This window comes from Schistocerca serialis, chromosome 3, assembly GCF_023864345.2.
Source record: "Schistocerca serialis cubense isolate TAMUIC-IGC-003099 chromosome 3, iqSchSeri2.2, whole genome shotgun sequence".
Classification (NCBI taxonomy): Eukaryota; Metazoa; Arthropoda; class Insecta; order Orthoptera; family Acrididae; genus Schistocerca; species Schistocerca serialis.
The window spans coordinates 1031433353-1031452950 of record NC_064640.1 but is presented as its reverse complement, the minus strand read 5'-3'; the positions used below and the strand labels follow the sequence as shown (position 1 = coordinate 1031452950).

The 19598-nt window shown below is 38.4% G+C and overlaps 1 protein-coding gene across 2 annotated transcripts in view; it reads right to left on the bottom strand.

The window, feature by feature from the left end:
* Positions 1-19598, bottom strand: part of LOC126471493 (exonuclease 1) — a 152923-nt gene that overhangs the window by 41344 nt on the left and 91981 nt on the right. For both annotated transcript variants that reach the window (XM_050099705.1, XM_050099707.1), the window contains 5 exons: positions 18344-18559; positions 16615-16899; positions 8785-8926; positions 6242-6349; positions 5868-6144 (listed from right to left, as the gene is read on the bottom strand). In XM_050099705.1, the coding sequence (XP_049955662.1) occupies positions 5868-6144; positions 6242-6349; positions 8785-8926; positions 16615-16899; positions 18344-18559 (1028 nt within the window). The remainder of the gene's footprint in view (positions 1-5867; positions 6145-6241; positions 6350-8784; positions 8927-16614; positions 16900-18343; positions 18560-19598) is intronic.

Below are 19598 nucleotides of genomic sequence, written 5' to 3'. Positions count from 1 at the left end.
TGTGGCATAGTGGTGGACTAGGATGTTGTGAATGTTGGGTGGGCAGCTGAACATCACTTTGGGAAAGGTTGGAAGTATCTTGGGTAGGATGTCTCTCATTTCAGGGCATGATGATGACAAGGGGGAGGATGGGTGTGTCTTTGTGGTTGATTCTTGGGATGGATGTTCGTTTGTTTTGTTTTAGGGCGCAAAAACAACTAGGGTCATATGCCCCCATGTCAAAACTATAGAACAAGAAGACAAAGAGGAGGTAAAAAACGACAACACTTCATGGCCAATAGATGTAAGAGAAGACAGCTAAAAACAGGGACATGCAGAAAGGTCTATAAAATACACCATAAAGAAACAGAGGTCTAGAAATATTATTTAAATGGCGTTCGCCATATTGCTATGATGGATAAAAAGTAAAACACAGTCGACAGCCCGTGTGTCTTTTTCTAAAACGGACGATAACTCAGACGGCAAACCCAAGTGCAAACCTAAACAGTGAAGAAATGGGCATTCCATCAGGAAATGGTGGACAGTTAAAACTTGGGCGCAATATGTACAAATTGGTGGGGGAGCACCACTTAACAAATGACGATGGCTAAAGAGGCAGTGCCAAATACGCAACCTAGTTAAAATGACCTCCTCACGGCAGAAGGGCGGAGTGGAGGTCATCCAAGCTGCTTGGAGAGGCTTAATAACCTGGGGCTTATTTCCATGAAGGGATGATCAGTGGCGGTGCCGAAGTGACACCACCTCCTGACAGACAGTAACAAAGAGATCATCAGAAGGAATATAAGAACTAGTGGTCTGAGGTACGAGGACTCAGCCTTGGCACGAGCATCAGCAGCCTCATTTCCTGTCAGACCGACGTGACCAGGAACCCACATAAATAGCACAGTGGCTCCATCAAGAGTGAGTAGATGACAGTTTCCCTGAACCTGTTGCACTAAGGAATGGGCAGTGTACAGCGCACAGAGGCTTTTTATGGCACAGAGTGTCTGAGCAGATGACACAATCAAAAAGCTTGTGTTGCTGGATGTACTCCATGGCCTAATACAGGGTGAAGAGTTCTGCTGTACATACTAGGCAGTGTGCTGGAAGCCGATACCGAAAAATGTTGGTGCCCATGACAAAGGCATACCCGACACCACAGTCAGTCCGAAGGCCATCAGTGTACATTAAGGTACGGCCGCGACGTTCCATGTAAAGGTCGTGAAACTGGAGTAGTGTCCTTAGGAAGCAAATGAAGCCCAAGGTGTACACGGGCCGCCGCACGAAGCCAAGTTGGTGAAGTATTTACACCAACCGGGAAAGTTGTGGGGAGCAAGAAGTTAAGCTGCCGGCACAAGAGCCGAAAGCAAACTCCAGGAGGTAATGGAGAAGAGGTATGCACCCCATACTGGCGATCAAAGGTGTCATTGAAGGATGAAGCATAGGACAGGTGGCCATGCACACCTGCTGAGGAGAAAGTCACAGCCATAGGACAGTGGTAATTCATCAGCTTCTGCAAACAGACTCTCAACCGGGCTATTGTAAAAGGCACCAGTGGCCAAACAGATGCCACGATGGTGGACAGTATTGAGACAGCCTAAGAGGGACAGATGTGCAGATGCATAAACAAAGCACCCATAATCTAGTTTTGAGAGGACAAGAGACCAGTACAAATGTAGGAGGATGGTTCGATCTGCACCCCGGGATGTACAATTGAGGACACGTAGGACATTGAGGGATCTTATTCAGCGAGCTGCCAGGTACGACACATGGGAGGACCAAGAGTGTTTCCTATCGAGCATGAGCCCCAGGAATTTTGTAATTTCAATGAACGGAAGAGAAACAGGCCCAAGATGTAAAGATGGTGGGAGAAACCAATTGTGCCAACAGAAATTCATACGAACAATTTTATCAGTGGAAAAATGAAAGCCATTGTCAATGCTCCTTGAGTAAGGACAATCAAGACATCACTGAAGACGGTGCTCAATAAGACAAGTCCAGGGAGAACTGAAATGGATGGCAAAATCATCAACAAAAAGTGAGCCGGAGATGCCCGGCAGGAGACAGGCCATTTATAGGCCTGATGGGGATAGAAAAGAGGACGACACTCGGGATGGAACCCTGAAGCACACTGTTTTCTTGGATAAAGGTGTCTGACAAGGCAGAACCCACACGGACCTTGACAACTCGGTCTGTTAAAAATTCTGCAAGGAAACACGGCAGGTAGCCATGTAAGCCCCATGTCTAGAGAGTACGGAGGATACTAGTCCTCCAGCAGGTGTTGTAGGCTTTCTCCAAATCGAAAAACATGGCCACAGTCTGCGATTTCTGCAGAAAACTGTTTATGACTGTGCAGTCATTAGTAAATTGCAAGACTTGAGCCACTGTACCAGTCAAGCATGAATCATACATTCCATACCTTGCAAACACAGCTGGTGAGAGAGATGGGGTGATAGCTAGAAGGTAGGAATTTGTCCTTACCGGGATTAGGTACAGGTATGACAATGGCTTCATGCGAGCACCTGAAAAATGTGCCCTCTGCCCAGACGCAATTGTATGCATTAAGCTGAAAGTGCTTGCCCACAAGAGAAAGGTGCTGCAACATATGAATGTGAACAGTGTCTGGCTGTGGGGCCAGAGCCTCCTCTGCTCGTTTCCAATGGAGAAAGGCAGGGTGATAATAGGAAGAGCTTGAAATTTTCGCAAAATGGCGGCCCAAGGTGTTGGAGATAGCAATAGGGTCCATGATGACTTCTACTCCTGTCAAGCTGGAAACTGGATCTTGGGCCCCGAGAACCATCGTAGGTTGGCTCACACAACAGAGGAGGCAGTGGAACTGTTAAAAGAACTAGTGAATGAAATCCAGCTCGCTTTTTTGCTATCCTGAATAATGCGACGACACTGTGCATGCATCTGTTTATAATGAATGCAGTTTACCATTATAGGATGACAGTTAAAAATGCAGAGAGTAGACCTCCGCACGTGAATTGCGTCGCAGCATGCCGCAGTCCACCAAGGGACCGGGACATGGTGTGGTAAAAAGGAAGTGTGGGGAATGGAGTATTGTGCAGCGGTAAGGATAATGTTTGTAAGATAGTCCACCTGGTCATCACAACTGGGGAAATTGTGTTTGTCGAAGGTCAACAGAAAGTAGTAAAGCCACCAGTTGGCCTGAGCAAGCTGCCATTTGCGTGTGCGCACAGGTGGGGTAGGAGTCAGCAAACGCATAGCACATGGGAAACGGTCGCTCGAGTACATGTCAGGAAGAAAGGACCACTCGAGACAATGGGCAAGCTGGGCAGTGCAGAAGGATGGGTCGAAATTGGAATAGGTGTGCGAGGAGTCAGAATGGAATGTAGGTGCTCCTGTGTTAAGGCAGAAGAGATTGAGTTCATTAAGAAGGTCAGCCATGAGGGCACCTCTCTGACAGGTTATGGGAGAACCCCAAAGGGAATGGTGTACATGAAAGTCATCGAGCAGCAGAAACGGGTGAGGTAGCTGCCCAGTAAGTTGGAGGAAGTTTGCCCTGGTGACATTGACAGACGGAGGGATATAAATGGTACAAAGGGAAAACATCAGGTGAGGAAGGAAAAGGCGAACTGCAACAGCTTGAAGAAAGGTGGTCAGCGAGATGGGCTGACTATGAACGTCATCCTGAATGAGCAGCACGACGCCCCCATGAGATGGAATGCTGATCTCAGAGGGAAGGTCAGGAGGCAGAGGCAGAGGCTGAGGCTGATTCAAAGATCCTCTTCGATAGTGTCGCCAGGTGATACCCTCATCCAGCCGACCTCCACGTCACCGGTGTGCACCACCAACCGTTTTTCTGCGTTGGATCCGCAGATCGACAGTACAAGAAAGCCGATGCTTCTGTGAACGCCATGGAGCAGGATCCTCCTGCCTCTTGGCTTGGTAAGCACTCATAATTTATAACATTGATGAAGGACAGCGATCTTATTGTGATAAAATTATATAAAAGCAGTCTTGATCGTAACCAATGTTAGCTTCTGACTAGTTTGTGATAACAATAAGTTCGCTGTTCTCTGACAGTGTTATATAAAATTGTGAATGCTTTACCAAGTCAGGTTTTGGTAGAATTGAAAATAATTAGAGGAGTCAGGTGCCATCGTCATTGTGGCAAAACAAGTGCTGTATCATTTGAGAGATACAGTTCACTGCTACTATCACAATGCATCTTTGCGTAGCACCTACGTACCGCACCATAATTTAAGAATGAAATTCAAAGTTAAAGTTGCTTTTCCAAACTTTGTCAGCATGTGCTTTAGTATGTTAATGTTTAAACTGTCAAATCTCAGGTTGATCAGATGAATATCTTTTGCCAAATACACATTTTTAAGAAAAAAATAAGTGTCACTAAACAATAAAGCTGGGAAGCCAAAAATTGGTCATAATGTGCAGATGTATGTCAAAATTAACTGGCACAAGTTTCAATGTGATTAAAGCAATATTTTGGTCATAATCTATGTTTTTAAGAAAAATTGAAGGCGCTAAATATTAGACTTAGAAATATGAAAATCTGTACGAAGCTTTAGTTAAACACAAAAATAGTAACTATGTGACCCCACTGATCTACCTCTAATAGTTTTTGAGTAATTTACTGAAAACTAAATTTGGAATAAAAACATCCTTATTTGTAGTAGATTAAGTATCTGTTATATTAATGTTACAAAGTTCTGATTACAGCATGTGATGAAACCTATTAAATAATAGAGCTATAAAACGTTTCAACACCTTGATGTTCATAACAACTGAAACAAGGTCTCTTATTGTTTCTGTCAGTTCCATTCTAAAAATTCTAGATGGCGAAGTTTATATGTAGGCAAGCCAATTCGTTTCCTGCGAATATAGCCATCTTAACTACATTCACACAAAAATTATGAAAATTCAAAATTAATACACAACAGTGTTATAAAATATTTTGTCCGAGTAAGCAGCTGTTTAGAGGCTACTACCAGGGGCATAGAGCAGATGACAGCAGCTGTTCCCTTGGCTGTCCACTGCGCCCATATATAAATACAGCCTGATAGGCAAGGCTTCATTTCACATCCAGCTACCGTACGATCCGCATCAGTCAAATGCCTGAGTATGCACTGTCTTGGATGACGTCACAGACAGGCTGTTAATAAACGCGCATTTTCAATAATAATAGAAAGTGAATTCGTGAGGACTGTACACTGTCCCGGATCGTTTAGATTTGTGAAAGGACTTCACTTCGCACCCAGCTACCTTATGGTCCACGTCAGTCAAACGCTGGAGTACGCGATGCCTCGGATGACGTCACAACCACACTGTAACTAAACTCATGTTTTCATGTTTTCAGTACAGATAGGAAGTGAAATCACGAGGACTGTACACCATCTTGGATTGCTTAGATTTTGCAGTAGTTACTGCTAGTGTGCCGCGCATAATGTTAACAAATCCGCGTGGCAAGTGGTGACAATTATTTTTCACTTTTGTGACGAGCAGTTATTTAGATTATCATAAATAACAGGGCGAAAGACCATTTAATGGTAGACATTTATTAATAGTATAATTGTCAGGAATATTACTATGTTTTGTGTGTGAAAGTAGATCAAGCATATGTATCAATTAGAACTCAAAATATTCATTTATAATCATAGTTCCTGCTCTCTTTTTTCTTTTACAGCATTTTGAAACTGGAACTTTACTTAGAATCACCCTGTACTTTAGGAGTAATGGAGACCATTCAATGAAAAGCCGAGCTGTTGAGAGGCACACATATAAAAGAAAGAAAACTTGCCAGCTTTCTGAGTAATCTTTTCTCAAGCTAGAGGACACACCCAAGCATGCACGCATGCGCAAATACACAAGCACACGCACACACATGCATAAATAATTAAATTTACCTGCTTCTTATAACTTGGACACCAGCTTCCACATTTTTTTTAAATAATTTAATCCTTTTACAGGATATGACTTCCCTTTCAATGTTGCAGATATTTTGAATTTGTTCTCTGTTAATGCTCAAAGCAAAAGGATTTCGTGCCTTTCTTTGAGTCAAAACAGGTGAAAGAGCATCAGGGAGTTTAGGTTTTCTCCGCGGTGATATACAATGATTCTCTTTCTGGCTATCATCAATACACTGCTTCTTCGGATGAGGCTCTTCTTCAGATGATCTGTCATCTAAAATAAATTAGTATAAGAGTAAAAACTTAGTGTTGACTATTAGAAAATACTTTTTGTGATTTATGAAGCCTAGTAAGTTCATTTAAAAACTTACCATCTATTATCTCTGAATCTTCCTTTAAACGAGGTGATGCATTCAATTTCTTTGCGCCATATAAGGCCTGCAGCTCTCCTGACGTATGTATATCCTTTCCTGTATCAGCTAAAATGTAAACAAAGTGAACATAAATAACTCATATATTTATATCTTTTTGGTAAAATGAGGACATGCTGAAATATCTATGAATTTTTTATGTGAAAACTCTTAAAAGATTTTTAAATAAAACAAATGTTATTAACATTACACATCTTTATTCTTCATGTCTACATATTTGCAACACTCTGTAACTAGAGGCCTCCAAATGTGTAACATAACTCTATGTGGTACGTGAGAAACAGTGTGCTGTAGTTGAGTTCGTCCACACATAGAGCACTCTCTGCTTCAGCATGGCAATACCAGACCACACATAAGTGCTGCAACATCTGCAACAATCTGACTGTAATCTACCATCCTCTATATAGTCCCAACCTGACCCCATCCGATTTACATCTGTTTCCAAAACTTAAAGAACACCTTCGAGGACTTCACTTTGATAGTGATGAAGCAGTGCAAGAAAATGTTCGGTTGTGACTATCAACGAAGTCAAACATTCTACAGTGACAGTATCAACAAACTGGTGTCTCACTGGGAGCAATGTGTTAGTCACCAGGACGACTATGTTGAGAAATAAATGACAGAAAGAATAAAGATGTAGAATGTTGATAATGCATGTTTTATTTAAAAAGCTTTAAGTGTTTTCACATAAACAATTCAGTGGCATTACTTTTCAGTGTGCCCTTGTAATAAAGATGCATACAAGGTAATTAATTTCTAGGCTGTTGTGGAATTTGGCATAAAAACTGCATGATACTGGAACAAAAAACCTTAAATTTGTGATACATATTTCTCTTTTTATTAGATGATAATTATAAAATAAAATTAATTTTTCCTGAGAAGTTCATAATTATGGTATCATTTCCTAAGTTACACATGTCACAAACTCCAAAGGTCAATTCTTATTGATTAAACTGTTCATCAATCATTATCTTCTGCCATTAAGGACACTTGTGTCATTTAAAGTAGAGTTGCTGCTTGTGATTTGCAAACAACTGTTACGTATCTAATTGTATTTAAATGAAGGCACTAGTTTTTAGTAACAAAAGCATATTGCACAGAAACTGGGGATGTACTTAACAGCCAATCCACAAAGTCAAAGGTCCATACAATTTAAGAAAGTGGCAGCACAAATGTGTGAGAGGTTAATGAGCATGTTCTTCATATCCGAGTACAGAAAGCCTCAGGTTTGTGGACTTTTTAGACAGTCAAATCCATCACTTTCTATTACGAGAAAAATTCATGGCAATTAATTCTTTAGATCTACCATAAATGTATTTTTCATCCGCACTCCTTGCTCACTTTAGTAGCACAGGCAGGATTCAAATTGAACCATGTTCAGTTGCTGAGGTATAAAGTTAAAATCCCTGTTTGTTATCATCGCATTAAACAAGACAAACAGCTGACATGGTTATCTGCAGAATAAAGTTACCTTCTACATCTAATGTAACCAGAAAAATGTTTGCCATGGTTGCGTTAGTTTCACTAACCATAAGTTATATCCTCCACTTCTAGTTCAATTAGCTCCAACACAAAAAAGACTGTCTTCTTCGACAATGTGGTAATGACATGTCAAGGAATACCATATTATGCCACAAATCTTATTTGCATGTATATCAGATTGCTCATTTCCAGGGACCATTGTGTGTCAGTAAGCAAGGACAGGATGTGGCAGTAACATCAAATTCAACAGATTATTTGTAATATTGGATCACGCAGCTCCATGCCCTGCTGATGCCAGTATTTTAAGATAATGTGTGTTATCTCTGAGAACTGAAGGGCACTGCTAGAGTGGTACAATGAAAATACTCAGTGAGAAACTGGAAAACAACATGTCACAGGAATCGCTTGGGAGGGGGGGGGGGGGGGGGGGAGGAGGAGTACACAAGAACACTAAGTTTTACTGTGGCCTCCTCCTTTTGATACAAACATAAACATGAATTACTTTCCAAGTTTTAAGTAAAATGTGGAACACATCATGATAAGTTAATTTTAATGTTTGATAATCTTATCAATTTACTGCTAAGTAGCTGTATCAATCTATAAAATTTCTGTCTTCATAATGTGTCAGTGTTGAAATGATAAACCCATCTAAGTCTACATGTAATGAGACTTGCATGCCAGTACTTGCTTCATTTCTTGATTTGTGGATTCAAACCATATAGCCTCCCAAAAACTGAGAAGGAAAACTGTTATACCATTAGACAGATATACTACATTACTGCCAATGTTCTTCCTCCCATCACCAACTCAACCCCCTGTATGCACATGGCAAAATTTTGCAGTAAGACTATCATGTGAGCACAGATTTATGCTATGAGCATTATTCAAAATGTTGTTAGATCACTTTTCAACAAACATTCCTGTAATTAATTTGGTATATACATGGAAAAAACACAACTGCTTAAATTTGCTGACTACTATGGAGCTCGAGTTATGCTTACTTATAACAATCCTTTTGGGTTTCACTTGTGTATCTGTTTTCTTAGTTTGCACTGGCAGCAATTCATTGATGCTCAAAACGGAAGCAGATGTCCAGATGCTGGGCTGACTTTTATCTGCTGGCTGTCTAGTGGAAAATGAATGCTGAAAGCATGAAGCAAAAACAATACATAACATAAAATCTTCTTTGAAATAGGACATGTAAGCTCTTTGTCACATAAAGATCAGTTATTATGTAATTATACTCTAACAACATTTATTCTTTTCCCGGTCACAAAATATCTAGCTTTTTTTGCGTTGGTCTAACAAACCTCAAAACTTCTCTGTCACAACTGCACAATGAGGTCTATATGCAGCATGAATCTCTCCAAATTAATCTCTAATATAAAACAATGACTTCATAAAATTTTATGTCTACCATTTCCACTTACTATATATTAAAACAGAAACGTTGTGTCCCAGCTGTGTTGTCATGTGATAGACACAACTTTTGACACTGCGTCACTACTCTCTGAATTAGAAACCGGAGAAACATTTACGACTAGAGATAGTAGAACACATTTTACCTACTACAAAATATACATCAGATCTGGAAATAAAAAACTATGTTTCTGTTGTGACTCGCCGATCTTTCAAAGTGCCGCCGCGCAGTTATGCGCGTCCTCTACATGCGGCGCTGTCTGCCAGCCATGCTGCAGCAGCGCCACCTAAGTGGCCAGCCAGCGAGCAGCTGCTAGACTCGGACTCAGTTATGGTTTGGCTGTTAAAGTGGCACTCGTCTTACTCTGTTTACTTGATCTGTGACTTCCATGTATTGCGTCGTCCTTGAAATATATTTGTTCAACTTGAAGTTATAACAGTTTCCTACCACCCATTCTCTAAATTCAATCCCCACTACTGTTATCATTTGCATATGCATCTCCTATGAGAAATAATTTCATATAACATTGTTGGAGAACAGCAATCTTTATTGTAGTAAAATTATTTAAAAACCATCTTGATTGCAGCCGATGTTAACTTCTGACTGGTTTCAGCCTTTTAATTACAGAATGTCATCATCAGAGTTTGCACTGTAATAACAAAAGTAAAAGTGCTATGGTACATAAAGGAGCCAATGATGTAAAAGTGTACTCTAAAACAGTGCACCATTACCCATCTGGATGATGTGCCTGACTCGCTGTGGAGGTCTCTGTCACAGAAACTGATGCTGATGGCTAAGCAGCCACAAGGGTGCTACAGAGCCTAACGCATCGCCATCAACCAATGGGGAACGAATTGCGTATTGTTTTGAGTCTTCATTTTTAAATATTTATCTTTTAAATTTAACTAACAAGAAATGAGTTTATGCCCATTTATGGTTCATGTCTATGTTACTTGACTTAATGACATTTTAAAAGATTTTTATATATTTGAGAATTATAGTGTAAAAAACAGTTATGAGTTAGCAACAAATATCTTTAACGTAGATATTCCACCAGGAGCTTGGTTTGCCTCACTAGATATAAAAAACATATGTACTAATATTCCAGCAGCAGAGACCATCGAAATTATCACAAACAACTTAGTCAAGCATTACCTGATGAACTGTGAAGAAATTTCTGAAATAACAACACCATTGAAAACCACTTTCAATTTTAATAGTTTTACACTTAACAGTAAATTTTTGCACTCAGAGGGATGACAGCTATTTTTGTCAACAACATTGAAAAAAAAATTTTTTTTGACGACAAACCACACATACGTAATAAAGTCATTTATTACAAATGTTATGTAGATGACACGTTATTGCCATTAATGGCTCTGAATAAAATCTTAACTTTGTAATGAGTTCTCCGAGTAATTTGCATCCAAATTTTATATTCACAATAGAACATGAAACACAAAGAACCATTGACTTTTTAGATCTGACTTTTTCTAATAGAAATGGAAAATACTTGTTTAGCATTTTTAGGAAACCAACAATGACTGATGGCATTATTAATGCTAATTCGTGCCACCCCATGAAATAAGAGAGCTTTCTTCTTAACCATGTTGAATAGAATGGTTGGTTGGTTGTTTGGGGGAAGAGACCAAACAGCAAGGTTATCGGTCTCATAGGATTAGGGAAGGATGAGGAAGGAAGTCGGCCGTGCCCTTTCAAAGGAACCATTCCGGCATTTGCCTGGAGTGATTTAGGGAAATCACGGAAAACCTAAAGCAGGATGGCCGGACGCGGGATTGAACCGTCGTCCTTCCGAATGCGAGTCCAGTGTGCTAACCACTGTGCCACCTCACTCGGTTGAGTAGAATGATCAAACTTCATTTATCTACCAATCAAATACAGAAAGAAATCGAATTTTTAAAACAAACTGTATCTGCTAACAACTAATTGTAGAATAGTTGATGATATTTTCCAAAATCTATGATCAAAACAACCACATGCTCCTACAAAACAGACATTTTCTAAAATGATATATATGGGAACAGTATCTAACAGAATAAACAGACTCTTTATAAATTCTACTTTTACCATTGCTTTTTCAACCATGAGCATGCTTTTCAATAAATTCAAACACATTATAGGCAAATCTGATAAACAATACTGTGGATCAGAAGTGTATAAGTTAACTTGTAAAAATTGTGACAAAATATATATTGGCCAGACAGGTTGCAATTTTAAAACTTGCTTCAAAGAACACATCTCAGGTACATCATGAGACAAATCGGTTTTTGGGCAACACCTTACTTACTAACAGTAAATATTCAGAAGGTGACATCATGAATAATCTTCATGTAATAAACACCAGCCCTCAAGGTTTACTTTTAAATATGTTGGAACAATTAGAAATTTTTTTCACTATAGGAAAATCATGCTAGCTCTGTTAAACAAACAGTTAGATTTTCATGAAAAAGTCCTTTTTGAATTATATTAAGACATCTTTTGAAATACAGGATACTTGCTCCTCCAATTATCTACAGTTCTATTTGATTTTGAAGCTTCTATGTTACAGCCATTTATGATTTTTAGTGTCAAATAGACAATAAATCTTATAAATATACCTCATTACTCTAATAGTTGTGACTCTCTCCTGATACACGATATGGAACAATCGCAAAAATATTACTTTATAATACCAGCAATGTCAACGATTTTACAAATGACATGGATAAGATTGTAACATAATATCTACGTTTTTAATGCTCTTCTTATGATATATTTTTATTCTAAGCTCCAAACGATTCTAAATTATTTGTAACAAATAGTTTCATCTTGTGAACAGTGATGTATTGCAAATCATCCACAATAATATAATGTGGCTAAACTGGTGCCACTTCCATGAACAATGCCCCTTTTATCTTTGGTAAGTGACATCAACTGTATTTTTATGATTAAATAACTGTCTATTGATTGGCGACTCCATGTTGTCTTGTGCACTACGACCAGATAACAGGTATACTTGAAAAAAGAGACAGCATTGGTCGTATATTTTTTACTATTGCAAAATCGATTTTCTGTCACTGAGTGACCATCTTCAGTGCTAGAAGTTAAAAATTTTTTTTCACATTACGATCAGAGAGTACAACATAGAAAATCACAATTACATCTGCATATGAACATAACACTTGTTAGAAACAAGCAGGTCTCAATCACAGTAGCAATCATAAGTTAGTCGAAAAGGCATAGACTGTATTATAAAGTTCTACTATCTGTGTTTGATACAGGTAAACAAGCATAAGTATAAAGCTCTAACAACAGCAAAGATTACAAATTCTCAACTGTTGCCCTCTTGTCCATAATAAACTGCCCACATTCCCCGCTCACCACAGAAACGCAGTTTGCGGTCACTGCAAAATAGGATCACAAAACAAAAACTTTCTATGAAATCTTATTATATCACCAGTCAGACATGACCAAACAACCCTCTACATGATACAGATAGCACAAAAGGAAGGTAAATTTGTATGCTACCTGAATCTGTGTTTGGCATCACGTAACACGATACCATACACTCAGTTCCAAAGCCTAATAGCAGTCACATGGCATATGCATTAACACCACATAAAACACACAATATCTCAGATGATGGCAAATATTGAAAGAACCTGTGCAAATCCAAGCACATCTTGAAATGCATGGCTGGCCTGATTCCAAGGCAATACTATACTAGTATTAACAGTAAAAGAACTGAAACCTGTGCAGTGCCCACAGATCACACATAGAACAGGACACTGTCACATGACACAAAGGAAATAATTTACCAGCATTAACAGGAAAAGGGAATGAAACATATTCATAGCGCCTAGATGCCACACAGATTAAAACTATTCCGTCATTAGATGGATAGCATAAGCAAGGCACTAAATGAACAAAACGTTTAGTATAGGTCATAAATGAGTATATCAGATAAATGAAAATACGTGGAAAAGCAACTCGTGTATCTATTCCTACAATCCTTCACATGCATTAAAATGAAAATGCCTGTGACAACAAAATTAACACTGTATAAAGAACAGATGTATTGTATGGAGATGTTACAGTGCCGATATTACACGTCTCAATATGCCACGTGCAGTAGTATAACAATCATACGTGTATCACAAATCACTCCTGTATTACTAAAAGGGCATTAATTTCTAGCACAGTTACATAAGTAGTCCTAAGTTACTGTGTCAGAAATATATGATAATGTCGCCACCTACAGCTGCAGGACAACCTTGCAACATGTATGCCTACACCGAGACTTATCCAGTAACAACATGTCATGTATCTCATGTATGTAATTAACGATAACCTGCATGATCCATTAGGGAGCTACATATTCACAAGAACTATGTACAACATATCATGAACTAATGTACAAATAGGAAGCCAGCCAGTAAACAAATGGTTGAGCTGTATGAAATGATACCACACTTCTTACTGCCTATCGTCATAAGGCTAGCAATTCCTCAGCCATGAATAAGAAAAAAACTGGCTATAGTACCATAATGTAATTGCACATTATTTGGCCACAAAATAACGAATAAGGTACACCATAGTTAGTGGAACCTCATATTCAACATATTCTGATAACCTTACTTGACACAGGCATTTGCATTGAGAATATCAGTACACCCACATAAATCACCTTAAAGTCTAAGGTATGTTCGATACCAAGTATTATCATATCAGAAATAAAATATTTCCTGCTAATATTAGTGTATTATTGCCTTAGATTCTTACGGTAGTGTCCTGCTTCATGTAACACATGGATGAGTTCATGCCTATGGACACTTCATTCATTTTATCTTATGTGAAGTAAAACAGGAATAGTTCCTTTTCCGCGCATTCTGTAAATGACTATTACAGGTACTACTGTCTATCTGATATAGACAGTATTGTTTTTATTTTATGTATTGCTTCTAATAGCCATATAATACAGAATTTGTTCCATTATATGTGACCTACAGGCACTACGGAGGTTTCCGTTGTTTTACCGTTAATACTAGTGCAGTATTGCCTGGGAATCATCTTTCATGTGCACTACTCATATGATGTAGAGGACTGTTTAGCCATGTCTGATTGGTAATATCATAGGACTTTACTGAAAGATTGTGCTTTGCGATCCTATTTTGCAACGGCTGCAAACTGCACTTCTGTAGTGACCAGGGAATAGTAGCAGTTTGTTCTGTATGGGAGGGCAGCACTTAAAGAGAGGAAACATTGTGCTGTTGTTGGAGCTATATACTTAAGCTTGTTATTTATGAACAATTTCTCACATTTCACTTATATTAGACAAAGGCAGTGGATCGTCATATACAGTTCGTGCATTTTCAACTAACTTACGATTGCTACAGTAGATATATTGATGGTGCGATGCTTTGTACAAGTTAATTCCGACTGGATTAGGTACTTAATATATAATATTTATTAACGTCACTGAGCAACAGTCCTGTTTTGTGACCACTTTGAATTCACAACTACTGTTAGGGCATCTGCTTGAAGGTTGATTTATTCGATGACTGCCTACTCTTATTAAGCAATAGACGTATTTTCTAGCTAAATGAGATTTACAATTAATTTAATGAACAAATTATGATTTATGTATGAATTTCTTCATCTAATGATAATATAGTAAATATTTTGAGGTATTATTATGTTTCTTAAGGGAAAAGTAAGAAGAGTATTAGATAGCAATTATTATGACATTGTGTTTCTTGTGTGACTAATGTTGTTGTCACACTGATGTACACAGGGCTTGATGATGGTGCAGTGTAGCACTGAAACCTTCCGCACTAAATAAAGGAATTTTAAAAACATATGGCTGAAAGTGGTGCCATCAATCCTCAATACTGTATCATGTTATCTGAAAACTTTATGCGAGCAGGCAGCTCACTCTGCATATTATGGGTGAATACTACTGCTTAATGGTTTTACAGAGTACTCAATGCGTCTAAAAATTTGAAATGCTTTTCCATGTTAGATTTGGTCAAAGAAAGAAACTACTAGATGATAAATAATCCAATTAAAAAGCACTGAACACGCAGTGAGCACCACAACAGCAACAAAATGTCTGGGAGGTTGAACAAAGAGACCAGCATATTCCAGAAAGTCATGAATCCTGTACTAGGAGAAAAGCTCTTCATTTATTTCTGTGGCATTATCATGGAAGTAAGTATACCAGCATCAAAAACTGAAGGATGAAAATAAATTTCTCATGAAGTGAGATTGCCAAGTAGCATAGTTCGTCGAATCTTGAACCACACATAGAAAGAATTGCTACAGTGGGGAGATGTATTGCAGCATGTTCACATGCATCAATGACCATCCACATGAGGACAGAAGTTATGCACTTGGAACATACAATTCCATCCAAATGACAAAAGACCAATTAGGGTTAAATGTCTGTTATGGCAAAGAGTAGATTTCACTTAAAAAGAATTAATACAAAAAATAAGAGGGGGGAAAAGAACCCCCCCCCCCCCCACACACACACACAAGTTGGAATGGGTTAGTTAATTTACCAAAGACAAGAAGAGTATAGCAGCTTTTGATATGTGGTATTATAGGAGAATGCTGAATATTAGATGGGTAGATCAGATAACTAATGCGGAGGTACTGAAGTGAAATCAGGAGACAAGAAGTTTATGTCATAACTTGATTAAAAGGAGGGATTTGCTGATAAGACAAATCTTGGGGCATCAAAGAATAGCCAATCTGGTAATGGAGGGAAGTGTGGGGGAAGACATTGTAGAGGGAGAACAAGGCCAGACTACAGTACACAGGTCCAAATTGATGTATGTTGCAGAAGTTCTGCAGAGGTGAAGTGGTTCGCACAGGATTACCTAGCATCGAAAGTTGCATGAAACAAGATTTAGACTGAAGATGACGACGACGACGACGACGACAACAACAACAACAACAAACAAAACAAGAACTCAAGTCTACTGAGAAGAGATCAAAATATTATAGAAGATATGTGTGACTGCCTGATTATTATAAAGGGGTAAGCCAACCAATCTGCATCACATTACAGTTTATACAAATCATCAGCTAAAACTCTTAGGTGGTATGCTACATCACTGTTGTTCTAGATACACTTTGTGTAATGTCTTTGATTGTGCAGCCCCGCAAACCCAATATGTTCTTACCATGGTGCGATTTGATGAGTGCTTGGACTGACCCAAGTTTAATACTTTTAATGGGTTATATTTTACAAACATTTGAAAATAATTTCACAGCCAATGCTGTAAAGGAACAGAAACAAAATAATAGGTATTTTGATCCAACCAATGATAACCAGTATGGTCAAATGTTATCAGTCAGTTTTTTCAATACTAAAATTATACAAATAAACTGCCATGACACATACCTTCTGTATCCTGTCTGGGTTAAAATCATCCACTGGTTTCAAAGTGAATGGGTCTAAATTTCCAAGAGCCAACTGAAAAGCAATGTCATCAGGCATCATTTCACCAACATAGCTATTGTGCTCATATCCAGCTGGAGGCTCGTTCAGTGGCACTAACTTTCGAGTCATGGGGTCATAAACTAATTGATACTTGAAAGTTGCAACTGCTTGAACAAACTCGTCACGATATTCATTAGAAACAGACAGACTGTGCATGTTGAGATGAAGAGGTAACCGCCTTAATGCCTGTGAAAAAGATAAGAGGACATTATATAAGACAATTATCAATGTGAGCAAATTAGCACTACAGTCTGATTAAAATTACTTGATTGTTGACACATCACATGCTGGAGCTGGTTTCCTCCAATCAGAACACTCAAAGTCACACCCAAAAAGTTTCCCGTTGCCAAACTGCTACAACACAGGTCAGTTCACTTCCAATTCCGTGTCCAGCATTCTTTCTTGATATATTTGGATCTTGAATAATGCATCTGGCACTTTTATTCCATAGTTCATCACACATGATAACCAAACCAAAGCCCCCACCCCTCACACACACACACACACACACACACACACACACACACACACACACACACACACAATGCTAATGATATATACATGTTTCATATACAGCACTAACCAAACACAACTGGATACTTCTGCACCAGTCTTGATTCAGCATGACATACAGTTATCATAATCACAGAGATTGTCTTACATTAAATAAGCTTTGCATGACATTGTGTAAAGCCAAATTTTTGAAGGCTGCAATTCATCATTGTGACTGGGTCAGCAGAGTCATAAATATAATTACTGAATGCAGTGTTGAATCGCACCGCACCAGTTAACGCACAAACCTAATGTGTAGAAGGTTGTAGGTTCAAGTCTCATCAAACAGAGAGAAAAATTTTTATTTATAAATCTAATCAAAGGAGTTTGATTATTATTTTTAGTAAATTAATTTGTTTACATGCATTTTTTATTTCTAATTCTTTGCCATGTCATTTTTATCATCATATTCACTTTTCTATTTGCTGATATTTTTATCCCTGTCATTCTTTTCTCATCTGGAGGCTGCCTGTGTTGCCTATAATCTGCAACCAAGTGTCAACAAGGACTGTTCATCAGTGTCTATTCGTGTAGCCAGTGTGAGGATAGTGTCAGGTAGCCAATGATAGTGAGAAATTACAGTTTGTATTTAGTGCTGAAAATGACTTCCTCTCTGACTTGAGTTAGCTCATAGAGGCTATCTTTAATCGTTGTGAATAAAGCAATTATGATTGTAGTTCTGCCACAGATTATTTACCGCCATTTCCTCAGATACATTGCACACTGTGAGATTGTGGTTAATTTATGACACGAGTTTAAATTCAGAGCTACAAAACATGTCGTCTGCCACAGAACAGTCATCAACCATCAAATAATTTTAATCACACTATAGTCGTTAGCATACTTTTCCGAAGTATGCCTGCAGTGACTGCCTCTGCCATCCAACCCACACTACGACTTGTTCGACACCTCTTAAAGCTCTCCTTTACAATGTGTTTTACGGAAGACAATAAGAGAATGAATGAATGAATGAATGCTAGACTCACATTATCAACTGTGTATGAAATATAAATTTCCAGCCAGTGAGTATTTAAATCAAAAAATAGTGTAAAATGCCGAATAATTTCAGAAAACTTACCCTATGTATGTCAGGATCAGCTGTCTTTGTTACAAATTTTAAAGCTTTAGCAAGTCCTATACCAGGCAAAGAAGGTAAATAATCACAACCAGACAATATGCACATGTGCCTAAATTTATCAAACTCAAAATTCTCTGGGTTTGATCCCATTGCTAAATGCAATTTTTCTTTTTCTACAAGTAGTCCATTTCCACTTATATCCATCTTGAACATAACCTATGACAGAAAAAAAAATTCTGCATTATATAGAATTTAAAATTTATTAATAAAATACATGAATAAATACATTAATGAGAAATACCTATAAATAATTAATGCACCGTAATTTATTATTAACTTGTGTGTGTGTGTGTGTGTGTGTGTGTGTGTGTGTGTGTGTGTGTGTGTTTTTGGAAACTGACAAATATCATTTTTGAACACAGTTTAACTAGCAGTAAAACACACTGAGTGGAAACTGGTGGTCCTGCACTAAAGAAAGTAAAGTATTTTCATCTGTCAGGAAGGTTACAAGCAGTGTTTTCTGTGATGCAAAATGGGTTTTCATATTGATTATGTTGCAAAGGATAAATCAAGAACTGAAAAATCACTAAAAAAGTAGAGTTTCGGTGAAATGGATGAAAAAAAGAATAGTGTGACAACAGGCAAAAAAGGGAAAAAAGGGGGGGAGGGGGTGGGGGGAAGCAGAACAATGGACATGCTTAAGATAGAAAATTTAAAACCTGAAGGATTTGGAGAAACAATGTTGAAAAATTTTCTCTATTCAACACATTTTGCACCCTTTAACTCCTAACTACTAAACCATCTAAAGAAATTCATGGCTGCTAAATACACTGTGTGTGTGTGTGTGTGGGGGGGGGGGGGGGGGGGGGGAGCACACAGAAGGGAAAGTGGAAACTAAGTGAAAATTCACTGGTTGAGAGAGTATGTGATCTTATTTAAGTGATTACAAAACTGGGTCAAATTTACAAAGAACTTGGCAGTACAAGCCCATTTATCAGTATGACGTTGGCCTCTGAGTATGATGCATACACTGATTCTGTTGGAAGGGTATCATAAAACCAGAGTATCCTCTCCTGAGGCAAGGTGGCCTAGAACTTCTGTTAACTGATCCTTGATAATGGCACTGGGACAAAGTTGACATCCGAGCTGGTCCCACATGTGTTCTATCAGTGACATATCTGGGGTCTAGCTCAACATCACACTGACAGTTCATACACAAAACATGTGGACAAGCATTGTACTGTTGAAAACAAAG